The following is a 15,262-nucleotide window of genomic DNA, read 5'->3' as shown; positions in this document are numbered from 1 at the left end:
TTATGTGTTTTTGTGTTAGTAGTAGGATATTATAGCGTTGCTTTCTTTCCTTCAGGCTGGAGAGGAGGATGAGAAGGAAAACGCAGGTAAAGAACTATATCATGTCGTTGCACATCCAAGGTGATTTTTTTCTATACTTGTCCTGATCATCGTGTCCGTGTAACAGAGGAGGAAGAAGAAGAGCCGGACGTTCCTGCGGGGCCCCGTCCTCAGATCTCAGAGCTTGTTAAGAAGGAGAAAATCACTCCAATCCCAGAGGGCAGTGCGTTCTTCATCTTTAGCAACACAAACCCGTATGTGTCACATTGACGTCTGCTCAAACATACACACAACTAGACAGGAACAAAAGACCCATGTAAACGTTTACACACACTTCATTTCTGAATCAGTCTTTTTACATTACTTTTATGCATTTGGCAGATACTTTTATCCAAAACAACTTATATTGCATTTAAGGTATTCATATCCATTTATGCATTCCCTGAGAATCAAACCCATGATTTGGTGTTGCTAGCATTTTATTTTAGTATAATTTATATGCCAATATAGTATTTGTTAATATTTTGGATTATATTTTCAGGTTTCATTTTAGTGTAAGTCTTTGTAATTTTGTTATGTTGCTTTTGTCATTGTATTAGTTTTTTTGTATTTCTATTTAGCTTTAATTTATTTTTATTTCAGTTTTAGTTTTAATAATATTAAAGGCAACATTTCTAATTTTTGTTTAAATGTATTATATATATATATATATATATATATATATATATATATATATATATATATATTTTTTTTTATCTAATATTTTATTTCAGCTTTTTCAATTACCGAAAACATAAACAACACTGTTTTGAGTTATAGTAACAGCGTTGGAGCAAATCTTAATTTTATTAAAATGACTAGACTTCTGTTTGAACAGAGCCTGTCACAAAAACATAATTTTTGCAACAGCAACAGCAAATTTGTTCTTCAGATGTTCATTTTAGTAATGTGCCACCACAGCATTAGTTTATCGTTTTGGACAATATAAGAAAAACTTGATCAAGCGTTTGACTGTTGGTTTTGCATTTTGATTAAATCCATGTTTCTAATGACTAAAAATCACAAGGCAAATGATTTTATTGTTTTATTTGCTTAGAAAAGCCTTTTTTCTACACATTTGACACTTCTGGATCTTGAACACACATATAGTGTTTAAGATGTTTTTCAGTGTCTCCTCCTCCTCTCTCTGTAGAATTCGAGTCGCCTGCCACAAGCTGATAAACCACCACATCTTCACCAACCTCATCCTCGTGTTCATTATGCTAAGCTCCGCCTCCCTGGCCGCTGAGGACCCAATCAGAAACTTCTCTTTCCGGAATATCGTGAGTACAACTTGCGCACACATACAGAAGCTATTTGGTTCTGCAAATGTCACATTATTCATTAATGTCCAAAACATATTCATGCTCAATATATTCAACTAAAACAACATTGTAAACAAAAGTTTAGTGTTATGATCAAGCATAAGTGCAAGGGTTTTTGTTTGTTTTGTTTTGTTTTTGGTTAAGAACTATGTCGTTTTTGTACTCAGATTGTAAATACAGTAAAAAAATACATTTATTATTTTTATTATTTAATTTTATGATTAAATAAGAGCTTTCCAAAGCATTTACAGATAAAGTAAAACAAGTATGTTTACAAGTAATTATATGTTACTCACTCTCATGTCGTTCCAAACCCGTAAGACTTTCGTTCATCTTAGGAACACAAATTAAGATTATTAATTAATTAGTCTTCATCGTTGATCGATGTTTATATTTAAATTAAACGTAAATTAAATCTGTTCATATAAACCAATCGTGTCTCATAAACTGACACTTCAAAAACTTTAAAAAGAGATTGAGCAGTGTTTTGGGTGAATGGACTTTCAATGGAGGCACAGAAATCTCTCAAATATCATTAAAAGATCTTCATTTGTGTTCTGAAGATGAACAAAAGTCTTATGGACTTGGAACGACATGAGAGTGAGCAAATGACAGAATTTTCATTTTTGGCTGAACTAACCCTTTAAAAGGGTTAAATGTAGGGGTGTAACGGTTCAAATAATTCACAGTTTGGTTTTTATCAAGGTTTCAGGGTTTCGGTACGGTTCGGTATGTGCTATGTTCAGGGAAAAAAAGGTACTGTCAAATAAAAACAAAGAAAATAAAAACAAATAATCAAAGTTCAAGCAACAGCACAAAATAATTATGATAGAGCAAAGATACAAAAATATAGAAACAGTGCTTTTCAAGTTTTCAGGTATCAGTAGTTTTCAGGTCCAGAAAGTAATCAAATGTAAAATACATTGCGTATAATCTTCACTGTATAAATTAAATAAAGATGAATCATTATTAAAGTTACAAATGCTATTCAGTCAAGAGAAGTGAGTGATTTTTTTTTTGTCGTTTGTTGTTTGATTAACATTAAAAACACAGACAGGAGGAATATTAGGCTGCTGTCACTTTAAGACGTAATTCACGGATCCGAGAGACTGATACTGTTCACATGCATCGTCTTTCTCGACCGTTTACGTTCACTTATGACATAACCTACGATGTTTGCTAGGATACTCGCCAAGACGGGCATGTTGACAGCTTTTGTGTGAATCTGTCCATTCAAGAGCAAGACTTGAAAGAGAACTCAATATTTGAGCGCTGTCTGAGACACGGCTTTCTGTGTGTGCACTTTTGATCGTTGTCCACGTTTTTTTATCATCGCTGTTGTAACGTATCGGGAAGCCAGAATGCTTATCTGACAGAAACATACAGTAGCCAAACTCTGTCTGTCTGGTTTTTTTTTCGTGTTGATATTTTCATCAAACCATATTATAGATGCGTCATCAGATTTAAGATGAACCGTGGTGCAAGTGCGTGCCAAACCATTGGTGGAGAGCGGTACGCTTAGATTATTTATTTATTTTTACAGAGAACCGTTACACCCCTAGTCAAATGTGATATTTGAGATTAAACTAGTGGAGTTGTACGTTTTGTGCATCTGTTATTCCTTCATCTCTTCATATCTGCTAACCCTTTTCTTCCAAACTAAGGACTTCCTTCACTGAAACAGTAATGTTTCTGTGGTGTTACCGTAACAGACTAATAATTAACTAAAGGACACCACATATACCTATAATTCTAAATATATATTCTGATGGTAAATGATGATTGCTAAATGTCCTTGATCTTTGTTAAACATGTACATTGCTCTTTGCAGATACTTGGTTACTTTGACTATGCTTTCACGGCTATCTTTACTGTAGAGATCGTGTTAAAGGTAAATGTCCTGCCCTGTGCTCGTGTTGTGTGTTGTGTATGTTCAGTAACGCTGTAACCGTCTGGTTTATTCCAGGTCCTAGGCTATGCAGATTATGTCTTCACTAGTATGTTTACATTTGAGATCGTGTTGAAGGTAACCTCTCGGCACACAGGCCTGGCTGCATTCTCTCCATGTGTGTCACCTGCTACTTCAGTACTACCTGGCTTGATCAATCTCTTTTCTTTCTCTTTTTTTTAAACCATGGCACCTCTTTTACTAAAAGACTAAAAGAAAAGAAATGTCTCAGAACATGAAAGCACATCTTCATCAAACACAGCACAAGAGTTGTCAGGTTTTCACTTTTCTTTTGGGGAGAATGACAGGGCTTGAACTCAACCCTGATTGGTCAAAGTGGGGTTAAGGAAGTTTTGAAGGAAACCGATCTGGAGAAATCACACAGGATGTGTCTGTAAAACTAAAATGCTTTTTTTTTTTGTTGAGGAAAGAAAGCAATTCAAAAAGACGAAACTATGCAACTCTTTGTGAAATGAAAATAACACTGCCTCTCTCATGCCTTCATAACTGATTGGGCCGTATCCAGTCCATAAAAGAGGGGGCAAATATGACCATGCTTGGACAGAACATGGTTCAAACCCCTTGACTGAGTGCATATCAATGCAATGCGACCTCCAGCGCCATACAGGGCAGCACAGTTGTTATTTAATGAAGCTGCAGTAACTCTCTCTGGCTGTGTTCAGAATGTCATACTACAGTACTATTCTATTCCTGCAGATTATAGTATGTATTCTGTGTACAATATGCACATTTTCTCTATATATTTCTCATTGTTAGTTCATTTTAGCTAATGCAATAGCTAATATCAACAAATATGGCCATATTGTGTTACCGAAATAACCAAATAGTCTTAACAGAACATGTCAAAAAAGCATTGTGTATGGTAAAACATGTATGATACAGAATACAGTTTATTTATATATGTATATATATATATATAGTTCAGATGCAAATGCCTGTAAGTGCCATCTGAAATTTTCTTCTAGAATGATCATTTTTATCAAGCTCAGTAATTTCGCTTAAATGACAATTAATAGGTAATTTTCATTGCCATTTAAGTGAAACTACTGAACTTAAATATACAAACTTGATAAAAATGATCATTCTAGAAGAAAATTTCAGATGGCACTCAGAGCATAGCATATACTTTTGCATATATAGTAACTTAAAATTATTTATTTCAATTAATTGCCAATGCAACATTTTTAAGTTTACATTTTTCATATACTGTAATATGTATGTGCTATTTTATTTCAGTTTTATTCCATTAACGAAAATTATTTTTAATAAATTTAGTTTTAGTTAACAATAACCACACTGATTTGAGTCGCAATGACGCCGTTTGTGGAAATCTGAGAAATTATTTACGGTAGTTTGAACAGGACATACTTTAAATGTGTTTTAAATTTAAATGAAAAATTTAAGTGAAGACTTAAAATTTGTCATTCAAATGTTGATTTTAGTTGCCAGGGATGTCACCAGAAGTTTTATTACAATTTTTCGGACAGTAAAAAATAACTTGCATTTGGATTGAATCCATATAACTGTGTAATGTAGAAACCTGGAAATAATAACACCATGATTTTTAACTTATTTGTGATCAGACTGACAAAAATATAACACATTTTTACACAAAACTGACTTATTGTGAAATATCCAGTATTATTTTTAAGATGCTAACTGGATGCTACTCGCATGCAGTGATGAGGTCATGGGACAAAAATATTAGCATACTGCTATTTAAATAGTTATAATAAAGTTTTATTGCTTTTAGTCCGTCTCTATAAGCTATTATCAATTGAAAATAAGTCAACATGCAGTAGGAAAGGAAACTGCACTTATTAAATGATTTTAATTGTTTTTAAGGAATAGTAGGCTAGTATTACATTGTGAACATAGCATCTTGTTTTGTGGAGAGATTCCCATAAATGCTGATCTTGGACCAGCATCTTCTACCAAAAAATGTTTTATGAAAATTTTGTCTGATTTTATCCTAAAGTGATTTATGAAGTTATCTAAATTTGGTCTCTGATCAGCAGCCAACGTTCGCGTAACCCAGTGCTCGCCTTCATGGTGTGTGGTTGCATCTGTATTCATAATCATTCAGCAAACGACTCCTTTGCATTCATGATTTTGGAGCGACTTGCTTTGGTTTTGGCTGGTCTTTTCTCTGCCTGCTGAATATGAAGTTAAAGTAGGAGCTTCTTCCCCCTCTTTTTCTTTACCGAATCTTGCCGAGGGAACAGGGCGCAATGTTCTCAAGGATTAAAAAAAAAAAAAAAACGGCTCACATGAATGTGACAGTAAGGGAAGTTCTCATTTCAGATCGCCTGATAGATAGGTTCCCTCTCTTTCTGACTCTTCTCTCGCTCTTTTATCTTTTCCCCCTGTACTCTTTCTGTCGATCCTTATTTCTTCTGTCATAAGTTAGTCCACTTCGAAGCTCGGCAACAAACAGCATGTTTTATTGCTGGGCCCCCTAGTGGTGGATTGTGAAACAGAGCTTACTACTACATTCATGTTGACTCAAGCCGTGAGGGTTTGGCGGAGTTAGCGCTAGGATCTCGCCTTTAGTCCAACTCCGAGCACGCCACCCTTAAAAAAGAGTGATATTAAGGAGTGTAAATGTGTGTTTCTGTCTATGCGAGTGTGTGTGTGTGTGTGTGTGTGAACTCTGTCTCAGAGTGTGATTAACTGTTTTCTCAGTGTCCTTCATTACGGTAGGGCAATTGTTGACCATCTACGCTTGTTTTGTTAGATGACCACGTATGGCGCGTTTCTCCACAAGGGGGCGTTCTGCAGGAACTACTTTAATCTCCTAGATCTGCTGGTGGTCGGCGTGTCGCTGGTGTCCTTCGGAATTCAGTGAGTGATGGTTATATTTTAAGGCTGCACGATTAATCATCATAAAACCAAAATCGCAATATGGCTTGGTGTGATTATCAAATCACAAAATCTGCAATTTAATTAAATAATGTATATACGCTACCAGTGGCGTGGCGTGGGGAAAATTTCTGAGGAAGCCAATTAAGACACAACCTCTAAGCTGTGTGTTTTAAGGGGTGGGGGCAGAAAATCATACGTTACCATTTATATGTTGCTATTTGGATTAACTATTAGAGCGCCCAGCATCATCTTACCGGGACTTATGCTTGTTACAATCCAACACTTTGAGCACGGACGCTCTCTCTCTCTCTCTCTCTTTCTCTCTCTCTCTCTCACACACACACACACACACACACACACACACACACACACACACACAGTCAGTCCTCTTAAACATCTTTCATGGTGTTTTTTTATTAAAACATTCGCAGATAGGAAACGCCAACGGTAAGCAACAAGAAGATAACCTTTTTCATTTAATACACCCTTAAATCGGTGTGACGCTCATTAAGGATATACAATAGCGGTTATTCACAAACAATAAACAGCAAAGTGCACTCACATGCTGCTTAATCAAAGCACGCAAGAAACAGTAAGAAGAACTATAATCACATTAAAAAAAATAACACATCGCTAAATGGGCAGTTCAGACCAGACGAGCTCGCTCTTTCTCTCTCGCTCGCTCTCTCTCTCTCTCTCTCTCTCTCTCTCTCTCTCTCTCTCTCTCTCTCTCTCTCTCTCTCTCTCTCTCTCTCTCTCTCTCTCTCTCTCTCTCTCTCTCTCTCTCTCTCTCTCACACACACACACACAGACAGTCAGTCAGTCCTCTTAAACATCTTATGGTCTTTTCATTAAAACATTAGCAGATAGATAGGAAACGGACGGTAAGCAACAAGAAGATAACCTTTTTCATTTAGTTTTGGTGTTGGCCTGCCATCGGATTTAATTCTGAGTTGCTGCTGTAGAGGCAGTTTAGTAAAATATTTTTTTTATCAAATACGTCCAAATCTCCACCCTCCATAATTACAATTAATAATTTTAGCTAACTAGCTAAACAAGATGTCAACACAAATCCACAAATCTTCCGCTATTTCATTCATTCATTCATTGACGATGATAACGTGATGTGATTGGCCTGATGCCAACAAGTTCATGGCTTCCCTTGACACTGTCCTGACCAATCACAGGGGAGCAGTGTCGTGACATAGCGTCACTTGATTGGTTAATCATTCTTTTTTTTTTCTATTAAGGGATGCCAACTCAGCCTGGCCTCCTCACAGACACAGGGTGCAGTACCATGTTTTCAACGCTCATTCACACTAGCTACGTTTACATGGACACAATCGGAATGAAATCAATACGATTGATGAATCCGAACAAGGTGTTTACATGAATGATCAATAAAGTAATCGGGTTGATGTGCGCGTTTATATGTCACACGTTTCAAATCGGATCTGATGTTTTGACATGCGCACACTGCACGAATATACAGAGTTTCCCGCTTTTCATGCATAAATATTCTCCTCTATTGGTTCTTTATTTGTTTTAAACAGCAGACGCAATATTAATTCATCTCTGGTCATAATTTAGAGCTTGTTAACCGTCTTGCCGTGCTGCTTATTGATCACGCTGTAAAAATGCCCCTCCCCTCGGCCAAAACCAATCGTCTGTGGATGAGAATCCAAAACAAGGACTGGTGGGACGTTGTCCTGCTTCACTTCACAGACGCGCGAGTGAAATGAGAATTTTAGAATGACGGGAAACTTATTAATATGACACTTTATTCAACAGGAAGAACAGCTCGTTCCGCGCGTCATACGTCATTACGCTAGTTAACGTCATTGCACATGCGCAGTCCTTTCAGTTTCGGTTTTCAATCCGATCAAGTGTATACATGTTCTCTCGATCGGATTACAAAAGGGATAAACCACCCCTTTCAATCCGATCGAAATTTCATTCGGATCGAGCTCAATCGGATCGATTAAGGTGTTTACATGAAGGTTTTTTAGTCCGATTGAGCCGTCAATCCGATTATAAGTGTCCATGTAAACGCAGCTCATGTCACTTTTATAGGGGCGCTGTTTTACACATCATAAAACGCTCAGTAATGAATGAAGAGAGACGATGAGGAGATGACAGGATTACGTAAACTGTGAAAACAAAAGTGTTTATTAAATGACGATTATATTCTGAAAAAGTGAGGAAGCATGGCTTCCCTTGGCCTCCGCAAGAAAACGCCACTGTACGCTACATGTTTCAGAGTGAAGCATGGCATTGTGTTCTTTTACACACGAGCAGCTCATCATTTGGTGTTTTCAGCATCCCAGAATGGCTCAGTTCGGGAATCATTTTCCCCACCTGATAAGAGAAGATTTAAGGGCCTAGAGTTTTCTGCCCAAATTTATTTAAAAAAAATAATTAATTAATAAATTAAATTAATAAATTTAAATAAAACATATTTAAAATTAGTAATTTTACAATTATACTGTATTTTTATTTATAAATAAATAGTAGTAATAATAAGAGATAGTTAAGAGATCTCATTTGTGTTTTTTCTTTCCTATGGGACATGCTTGTTTAATGCTGGTCAGTCTGTTGGACAAGCATCACCTCGCTGTTCATCGGCAAAACTTAGCATGGCATCATGAAGTCAGTTGACCAAGGACCAAGTCTTGCTGGTCAATCAGGTTTAGAAGCCTGGCAGAAACTCCAATATCAAAGAACTGAAAGCATGGAGTTTGTTTTTTGGTAACACGAACACTTGTTTCTCTTGCAGATCGTCAGCCATCTCAGTGGTGAAGATTCTCAGGGTTCTGAGGGTGTTGCGTCCGCTCAGGGCCATAAACCGAGCTAAAGGACTGAAGGTTCTGCCTATTGCTTTACTTTGATATGAATTGTCTTTATACATTTTAATAAGTATATGGTTTTTGGAAAAATATACGGCTGTCCAAAAGATTTTACATCTGTCTGACAACCTCTGACTTTTAATCTTTGCCTTCTGCAGCATGTGGTCCAGTGTGTGTTTGTGGCCATCAGGACTATTGGAAACATCATGATTGTCACCACACTGCTACAGTTTATGTTTGCCTGCATTGGTGTACAGCTCTTCAAGGTAAAATATGTCATGAGGTCGTTTTTTTTAATGTTTTTGAAAATCTTTTATTCTCACCAAGGCTGCATTCATTTGATAAAACAAAGTAAAACCAGTAATGTTGTGAATAGAAATTTCAAAAGAACACCCTTAATATTATTATTATTATTTACTTTTTCTTCAGGGGAAGTTTTACCGTTGTAATGATGAAGCCAAGTCCACCTCAGAGGAGTGCAAGTGAGTCTAATTGAAGTTTTTAATCATCCCTGAAGTTAATAATTAGCCATACTTATGAAATAAGTATGAAATACTACTTTCATAAATTTATTGAAAATGTATACATTTATTGCAAGTTAATGTAATAGTCAAACTTATACAAAAAGCAGTGGCTATTAGAGAGGGTAAAATAAGCATTTCTCTCTCTCAGGGGAACATATATCATGTATAAGGAAGGAGACTTGAATCAGCCAATCATTCAGAAGCGTCATTGGCACAACAGCGATTACAACTTTGACAACGTGCTCATGGCCATGATGGCTCTCTTCACAGTGTCCACATTTGAAGGCTGGCCATCGTAAGCATTCAACAATACACCATTTTATAACTCGGATATAGAATAGCATCTTTATTTTATTTTCCATTTTGTTATTTTATGTTATTTTATTTTTTACACCTTAATATAGATTAGATATAGAAAAGCCCCATTTTTTTTTTTTTTACGCAATGTTTAATTTGTATTTTTATTATCTTAATATAGATTGTATATAGAGCTGAGGTGTGTGTATGTGTGTGTGTTAAATTCACCTAATTATAGCACCTTTTTATATAATTATTTTCCTTATAGATCAGAAATAGAATAGCACTGTTTATTTTATATTTTATTTTATGCACTTTATTATAGATCAGATATATGAATGCCACTTTGTGCAACTTTACCCTAGTGAAAAATAATTAGACCAAAATGTATTTGAAATGCATTTATTTTATGCTAAGTACAAATACAAATACATTTACATATGTATGTACTTAATATGAATACCCTGCAGTTGTACTCTTGGTATACTAAATTGATATACTTACAGTCTGCTAAATTGTAACATCTAATTTTGTACTTAATGCACTTTAGTAATCTAGAAGTAGTGCATGCATTTAAAGACTGATATACAGTGATAAGACTATCCTAATTTTACTAATACGGATATCAAAACGCATTTTTGGCTTAATTTTAATACGTGCATTGTGCAATGAAGAAGTACTCAAAAATAAAGTTTAATTATAACATTTATATTGGAAAGACTCGAGCGATATGTCAGTAAATATGTTAATGGATTTGTACTATACTTACTGTAGTATGAAGTAAGTGTATTTTAAATACATTTTGGTATCATAAAAAAAAATCCAATAAAAAGGAATAAAAACCCTTTTATATATTACATGTGTTACTCTTTATGCATCCATTTTAAAGGAGCAAAAATCCCAAGCAGTTATCAGAAGCCTAAGCCTAATAAAATGGCTCAATGTAATTGGATATTGCAAAATGACAAATATTGGTTCTTGTATTGCGACTTCTTACTCAGACAGTCGAGTTTCCTTGTTCAAGCACTGGGGTAAATGAACGAGTGTGTTATTGTAATTTTTGTGTTTGTATTGGCGCTGTTGGTAAGTGCCACTGTGAACTCGATGCCAACAGTACCACGCTGTTCCTGTAATTACAACACCACACTGCTTCAAATGTTCTGTTAGTTTAACACACACACTCACACACACAGTGACAGAATGACACAATATCGCTGTTCCGTAACTGAGGGTGTTGAAGTAGTTTTTCCTTAACTCTCCATTCTCTTAGTTTACTTCATGTCGTCTTTCCTAAGGTTGTTGTACAAGGCCATAGACTCCAACCGGGAGAACATGGGTCCGATCTACAACTACCGTGTGGAGATTTCCATCTTCTTCATCATCTACATCATCATCATCGCCTTCTTCATGATGAACATCTTCGTGGGTTTCGTCATCGTGACCTTTCAGGAACAGGGAGAGAAAGAGTACAAGAACTGTGAGCTGGACAAGAATCAGGTAAGAGAACACACAACCCTTGTGAACTGCACTGATCTAGACTTTATATCTCAATGCATTCTTTTTCCATATAGTACACAAAAAAAGTATGCTGGCTTATAAGGATCCCCTTTTTTAAATCAAAGACAGCATTGCATGTAGTATATACTTCATAGATAATAAATACATGAATTGACCGAATTAAAAGCATCATTTGATGTGTGTCGTCCTCAGCGTCAGTGTGTGGAGTATGCATTAAAAGCGCGTCCTCTCAGGAGGTACATCCCAAAGAACCCGTATCAGTATAAGTTCTGGTATGTGGTGAACTCCACCGGCTTCGAGTACATCATGTTTGTCCTGATCTTACTCAACACCATCTGTCTTGCGGTGCAGGTAACTTCCTTTATTCTTAGGTAATTATAAGTAGTCTTAGTTTGCTTTCATGCTTAATGTTTAAATAATTGATACAATATATATATATATATAGATAGAAAAAAATCTTAATATATTGTAAATGTGTGTGTATGTGTGTGTGTGTGTGTATGTATATATATATAGGTCAAACATTATTTATAACATATGCTATTATAGTGTTTATTAATATTTAAAATAGCTTTATATTTTTAGTTTAAAAATAGGTACATTTTTTTCATTTTAGTTAACAATAACGACACTGGTATGCAGGGTGTATATACGTGTTTGTCTAATTAAATGACCTTTCACTTATACATTTTCTACAATTTAATTCATCATTCATTTATGCGGCCAGCACTATGGTCAATCCGAGCAGTTCAGTTATGTAATGGACATCCTGAATATGGTCTTCACTGCCGTCTTCACTGTGGAGATGGTCCTCAAACTGATCGCTTTCAAACCCCGGGTGAGTAATTCAAGCACATAGATGCACACCATTATACATTATCACACAATTTCCCATTTGGACATTCAGAACAGTGCAGTATAAATACACTTCCCTCCTCAATATGTCATGCTCTTATATCGTTAGATGGTTACACAAAGTTTGTAACGTTAACTGCCCACTTTTACACATGCAGGTTTGTGTTGCGAAGAAGGACAGAATGCTAGTAAGCATCTCAGCGTGGTGTGCAGTGCTGTCGTTTTCAGCTTTTCTGTGTGGCGTGACTAACAGTGTCTCTTTGACACGAACAGATTCAGTCCATCATCTGACAACAGCACAGTTCTTCCTTTACTAGAAAATAATATAGTAACCTTTCCTACTTTATATTAATATGCTCCAAAAAATATTTAGGTCTAATTTTAAGATTTATGTATTTGAATTGCTTAAAAAAATTCCATCCGTTTTGATTAAACAGTTTTACCATAAACTGGTAAATATTTTTAATTATTTAAAATATTTTAATTTAGTCCCCCCCCCCCAAACGCGATCGCGAACACGCTACATAATGGTTAAATAATTTTTGCTCAAAGTTAAAATCACAACAATTGATGTCATTTGAGAGATTTATTTTTAAATTTCATCAGAACGTAAAAAACATAATCATGACATTGGTGTCATCATTGTCTCGTCGTATTCATTGAAAAAAGGTCATCGACCAGCAATTTTTGTCAAAGATTTCGTCATCGAAATAACACTATTTCGCATGCACTGCCAAGGATGTGGACCTAGGCTCAAATTGATATGGTAAAAACGACACAATCGTTACTGTTGTTATCGCTGTGTGCTGAGGAAGACTCCGGAGCTGAAATTCATGTAGTAAGCGTTTGGTTTCTGACATGCACTGTAAGCGGTAGACCAATCACAGCAGACTGGGCCATCTGACCAATCAGAGCAGAGCTTTTTGGAGAGGCCGAATCCTTTATCAAACCGTTTCAGACACTGTGAGAAAAGATGTGATGCTGCAATGGATGTTATGAGAAAATTAAACCATGTTTTTATTTATTTATTTATTTATTTATTTTTTACCTTGGATTCATGTAAACCTATTGCAGAAGACAAAATAGGAACCTTTAAAATAGCATAATAAGGGCACTTAAAAACTGTGTAACCTAATTGGATGGAAAATGTTATACTGTATGCAAATACATCAAATACATAAATCTTAAATATAGGCCCAAATATGTGTACTTGGTTTGGGTGTTGATTGATACTTTTATAATTAAGCTGATTTTAAAATGATTGGAAATGTACTGCATCTAACTTCTAATCACACATATATTCCCTGGCCGTCCACCCCTTCGCATTTCTCAGGGGTATTTTGGGGACGCCTGGAACGTCTTTGACGCTTTGGTTGTGATCGGCAGCATTGTAGACATAGTGCTCAGTGAGATTGATGTAAGTACAGCACAGTTCTAGGCCGTGTGTCTCCTCTTATATCCGCTCAACCCTTATCTTCAGACAAGCTCAGATTTCAGCTCAGGATGAGCTACTGTACTTTTCAACTGAAGACTTGTTTCTTTAACTGCTGAGATCTAACATCTGTATTTCTTTCTCTGCACCTTCTTTCTCCTCCCTCATTCTGTTCCATTCATTTCTTCCCCCTCTTCCTTGTGTGTGGTGTGTCTTTTATTAACAGCATTATTTCACTGACGCATGGAACACATTTGACGCCTTAATTGTTGTCGGTAGCGTCGTAGATATTGCTATCACTGAAGTCAAAGTAAGTACAACCGTTTTTCGCCTTTCCAAGTGTAGAAGCCTTGCAAAATAAGCATATCTGGTGCACTACACAGATTTTATCCACAAGAATATCTTTATTATGTGCGAACCCAGATTTGCACATCAAGTGGGACTCAACACAGTAACAAAATTGTTTATTGTACAAAAGTGAAATAAATATATTTATCTATTTTTATTTTAAATGTAAATATGTATTTAAATATCTTATGCGCACTTAGGCTGCATTTATTTGATCAACATTACAGTAATATGAAAATATTAATACAATTTTAAATAACTTTTATATTTGAATATATTTTAAAATGTAATTTATTATTATATTACTATTATTATTAAATGATTCAAATATCATTGAAATTATTATATAATTTAAACAAATTTATATTTAAAGAATATTTAAAATATAAACAAACAGTTATACTGCATAATTATATATATACTGTATATAGAGTAATCTTTTTTTTTTCAAAGAAATCTCTTACACTCACTTAGGCTACATTTATTTGATAATAAAATACATGGAAAATATTTTATATATATATATATATATATATATATATGCTGTGACAATAGTTAAATTTCTTGTAATGGCACTGATGATTTTTTTTGCAAGGTTTCACTATATGTTGTCTTGAGTTATTTGTGATGTGAGTTGAGGTCGTTTAGCTAACCTTAATAACATTAACAGTCACACCTTCTCTTTCCCCTGCTTATCTGAGATTAAACAACATCTTGTGAACCTCGAGGACTCTGCTGCTGAGAAAACTACTGAAATCTCTTACCGAACTTTTTGTTGTATATTTGTGTGGACCATTAATCCGTTGTCTCGCATCCAAATGTGTGTAAATGCAGCAAGAACTGCAGAAATCCATCAGCTGGTTTGTCTAACGCTTGTTCTTCCATTCTGTCTCCATAGAAACTTTTAGAGGCAAGTATGGGAAAATGTGATCTCCTGTTTGCTTGTGTTCTGCTTCATAATGACTTTATTCCTTGAAGTGTTGTGAGGACAAAAAAATGCTCTTGTCAAAAGTTTGACAATATTGTTCCGGTTTAGGAGTTGTCATCAAGATCAGTTCAGAAAAAAGAATATAATTGTGCCTTGCTGATTTTGTGTAATGAAGTAAAGCCCTCGCTGCCTTGGCTTTACTGATTACATCGAGCCAAATCAGCATTAATGATTAGGTTTTGTGGGCAGGAAGGTTGATGACTTGTTAAAGGAACAG

At 35.4% G+C, this 15,262-nt stretch overlaps 1 protein-coding gene across 1 annotated transcript in view; it reads left to right on the top strand.

Annotated features, from left to right (window-relative positions):
* cacna1da (calcium channel, voltage-dependent, L type, alpha 1D subunit, a) overlaps window positions 1-15,262 on the top strand; it is a gene marked incomplete at its 5' end in the record, with an annotated part of 84,202 nt that overhangs the window by 47,123 nt on the left and 21,817 nt on the right. The window contains 13 exons of the mRNA XM_081357184.1: window positions 56-86; window positions 167-293; window positions 1,232-1,361; window positions 3,235-3,294; window positions 6,110-6,216; window positions 9,014-9,101; window positions 9,242-9,349; window positions 9,513-9,565; window positions 9,756-9,902; window positions 11,200-11,401; window positions 11,615-11,773; window positions 12,150-12,260; window positions 13,936-14,019. Coding sequence (XP_081213310.1) covers window positions 56-86; window positions 167-293; window positions 1,232-1,361; window positions 3,235-3,294; window positions 6,110-6,216; window positions 9,014-9,101; window positions 9,242-9,349; window positions 9,513-9,565; window positions 9,756-9,902; window positions 11,200-11,401; window positions 11,615-11,773; window positions 12,150-12,260; window positions 13,936-14,019 — 1,407 coding nt within the window. The remainder of the gene's footprint in view (window positions 1-55; window positions 87-166; window positions 294-1,231; window positions 1,362-3,234; window positions 3,295-6,109; window positions 6,217-9,013; window positions 9,102-9,241; window positions 9,350-9,512; window positions 9,566-9,755; window positions 9,903-11,199; window positions 11,402-11,614; window positions 11,774-12,149; window positions 12,261-13,935; window positions 14,020-15,262) is intronic.

The sequence above is a fragment of the Scardinius erythrophthalmus genome, assembly GCF_964197995.2.
Source record: "Scardinius erythrophthalmus genome assembly, chromosome: 25".
NCBI lineage: Eukaryota > Metazoa > Chordata > Actinopteri > Cypriniformes > Leuciscidae > Scardinius > Scardinius erythrophthalmus.
This window is presented reverse-complemented; position numbering and strand designations above follow the sequence as displayed.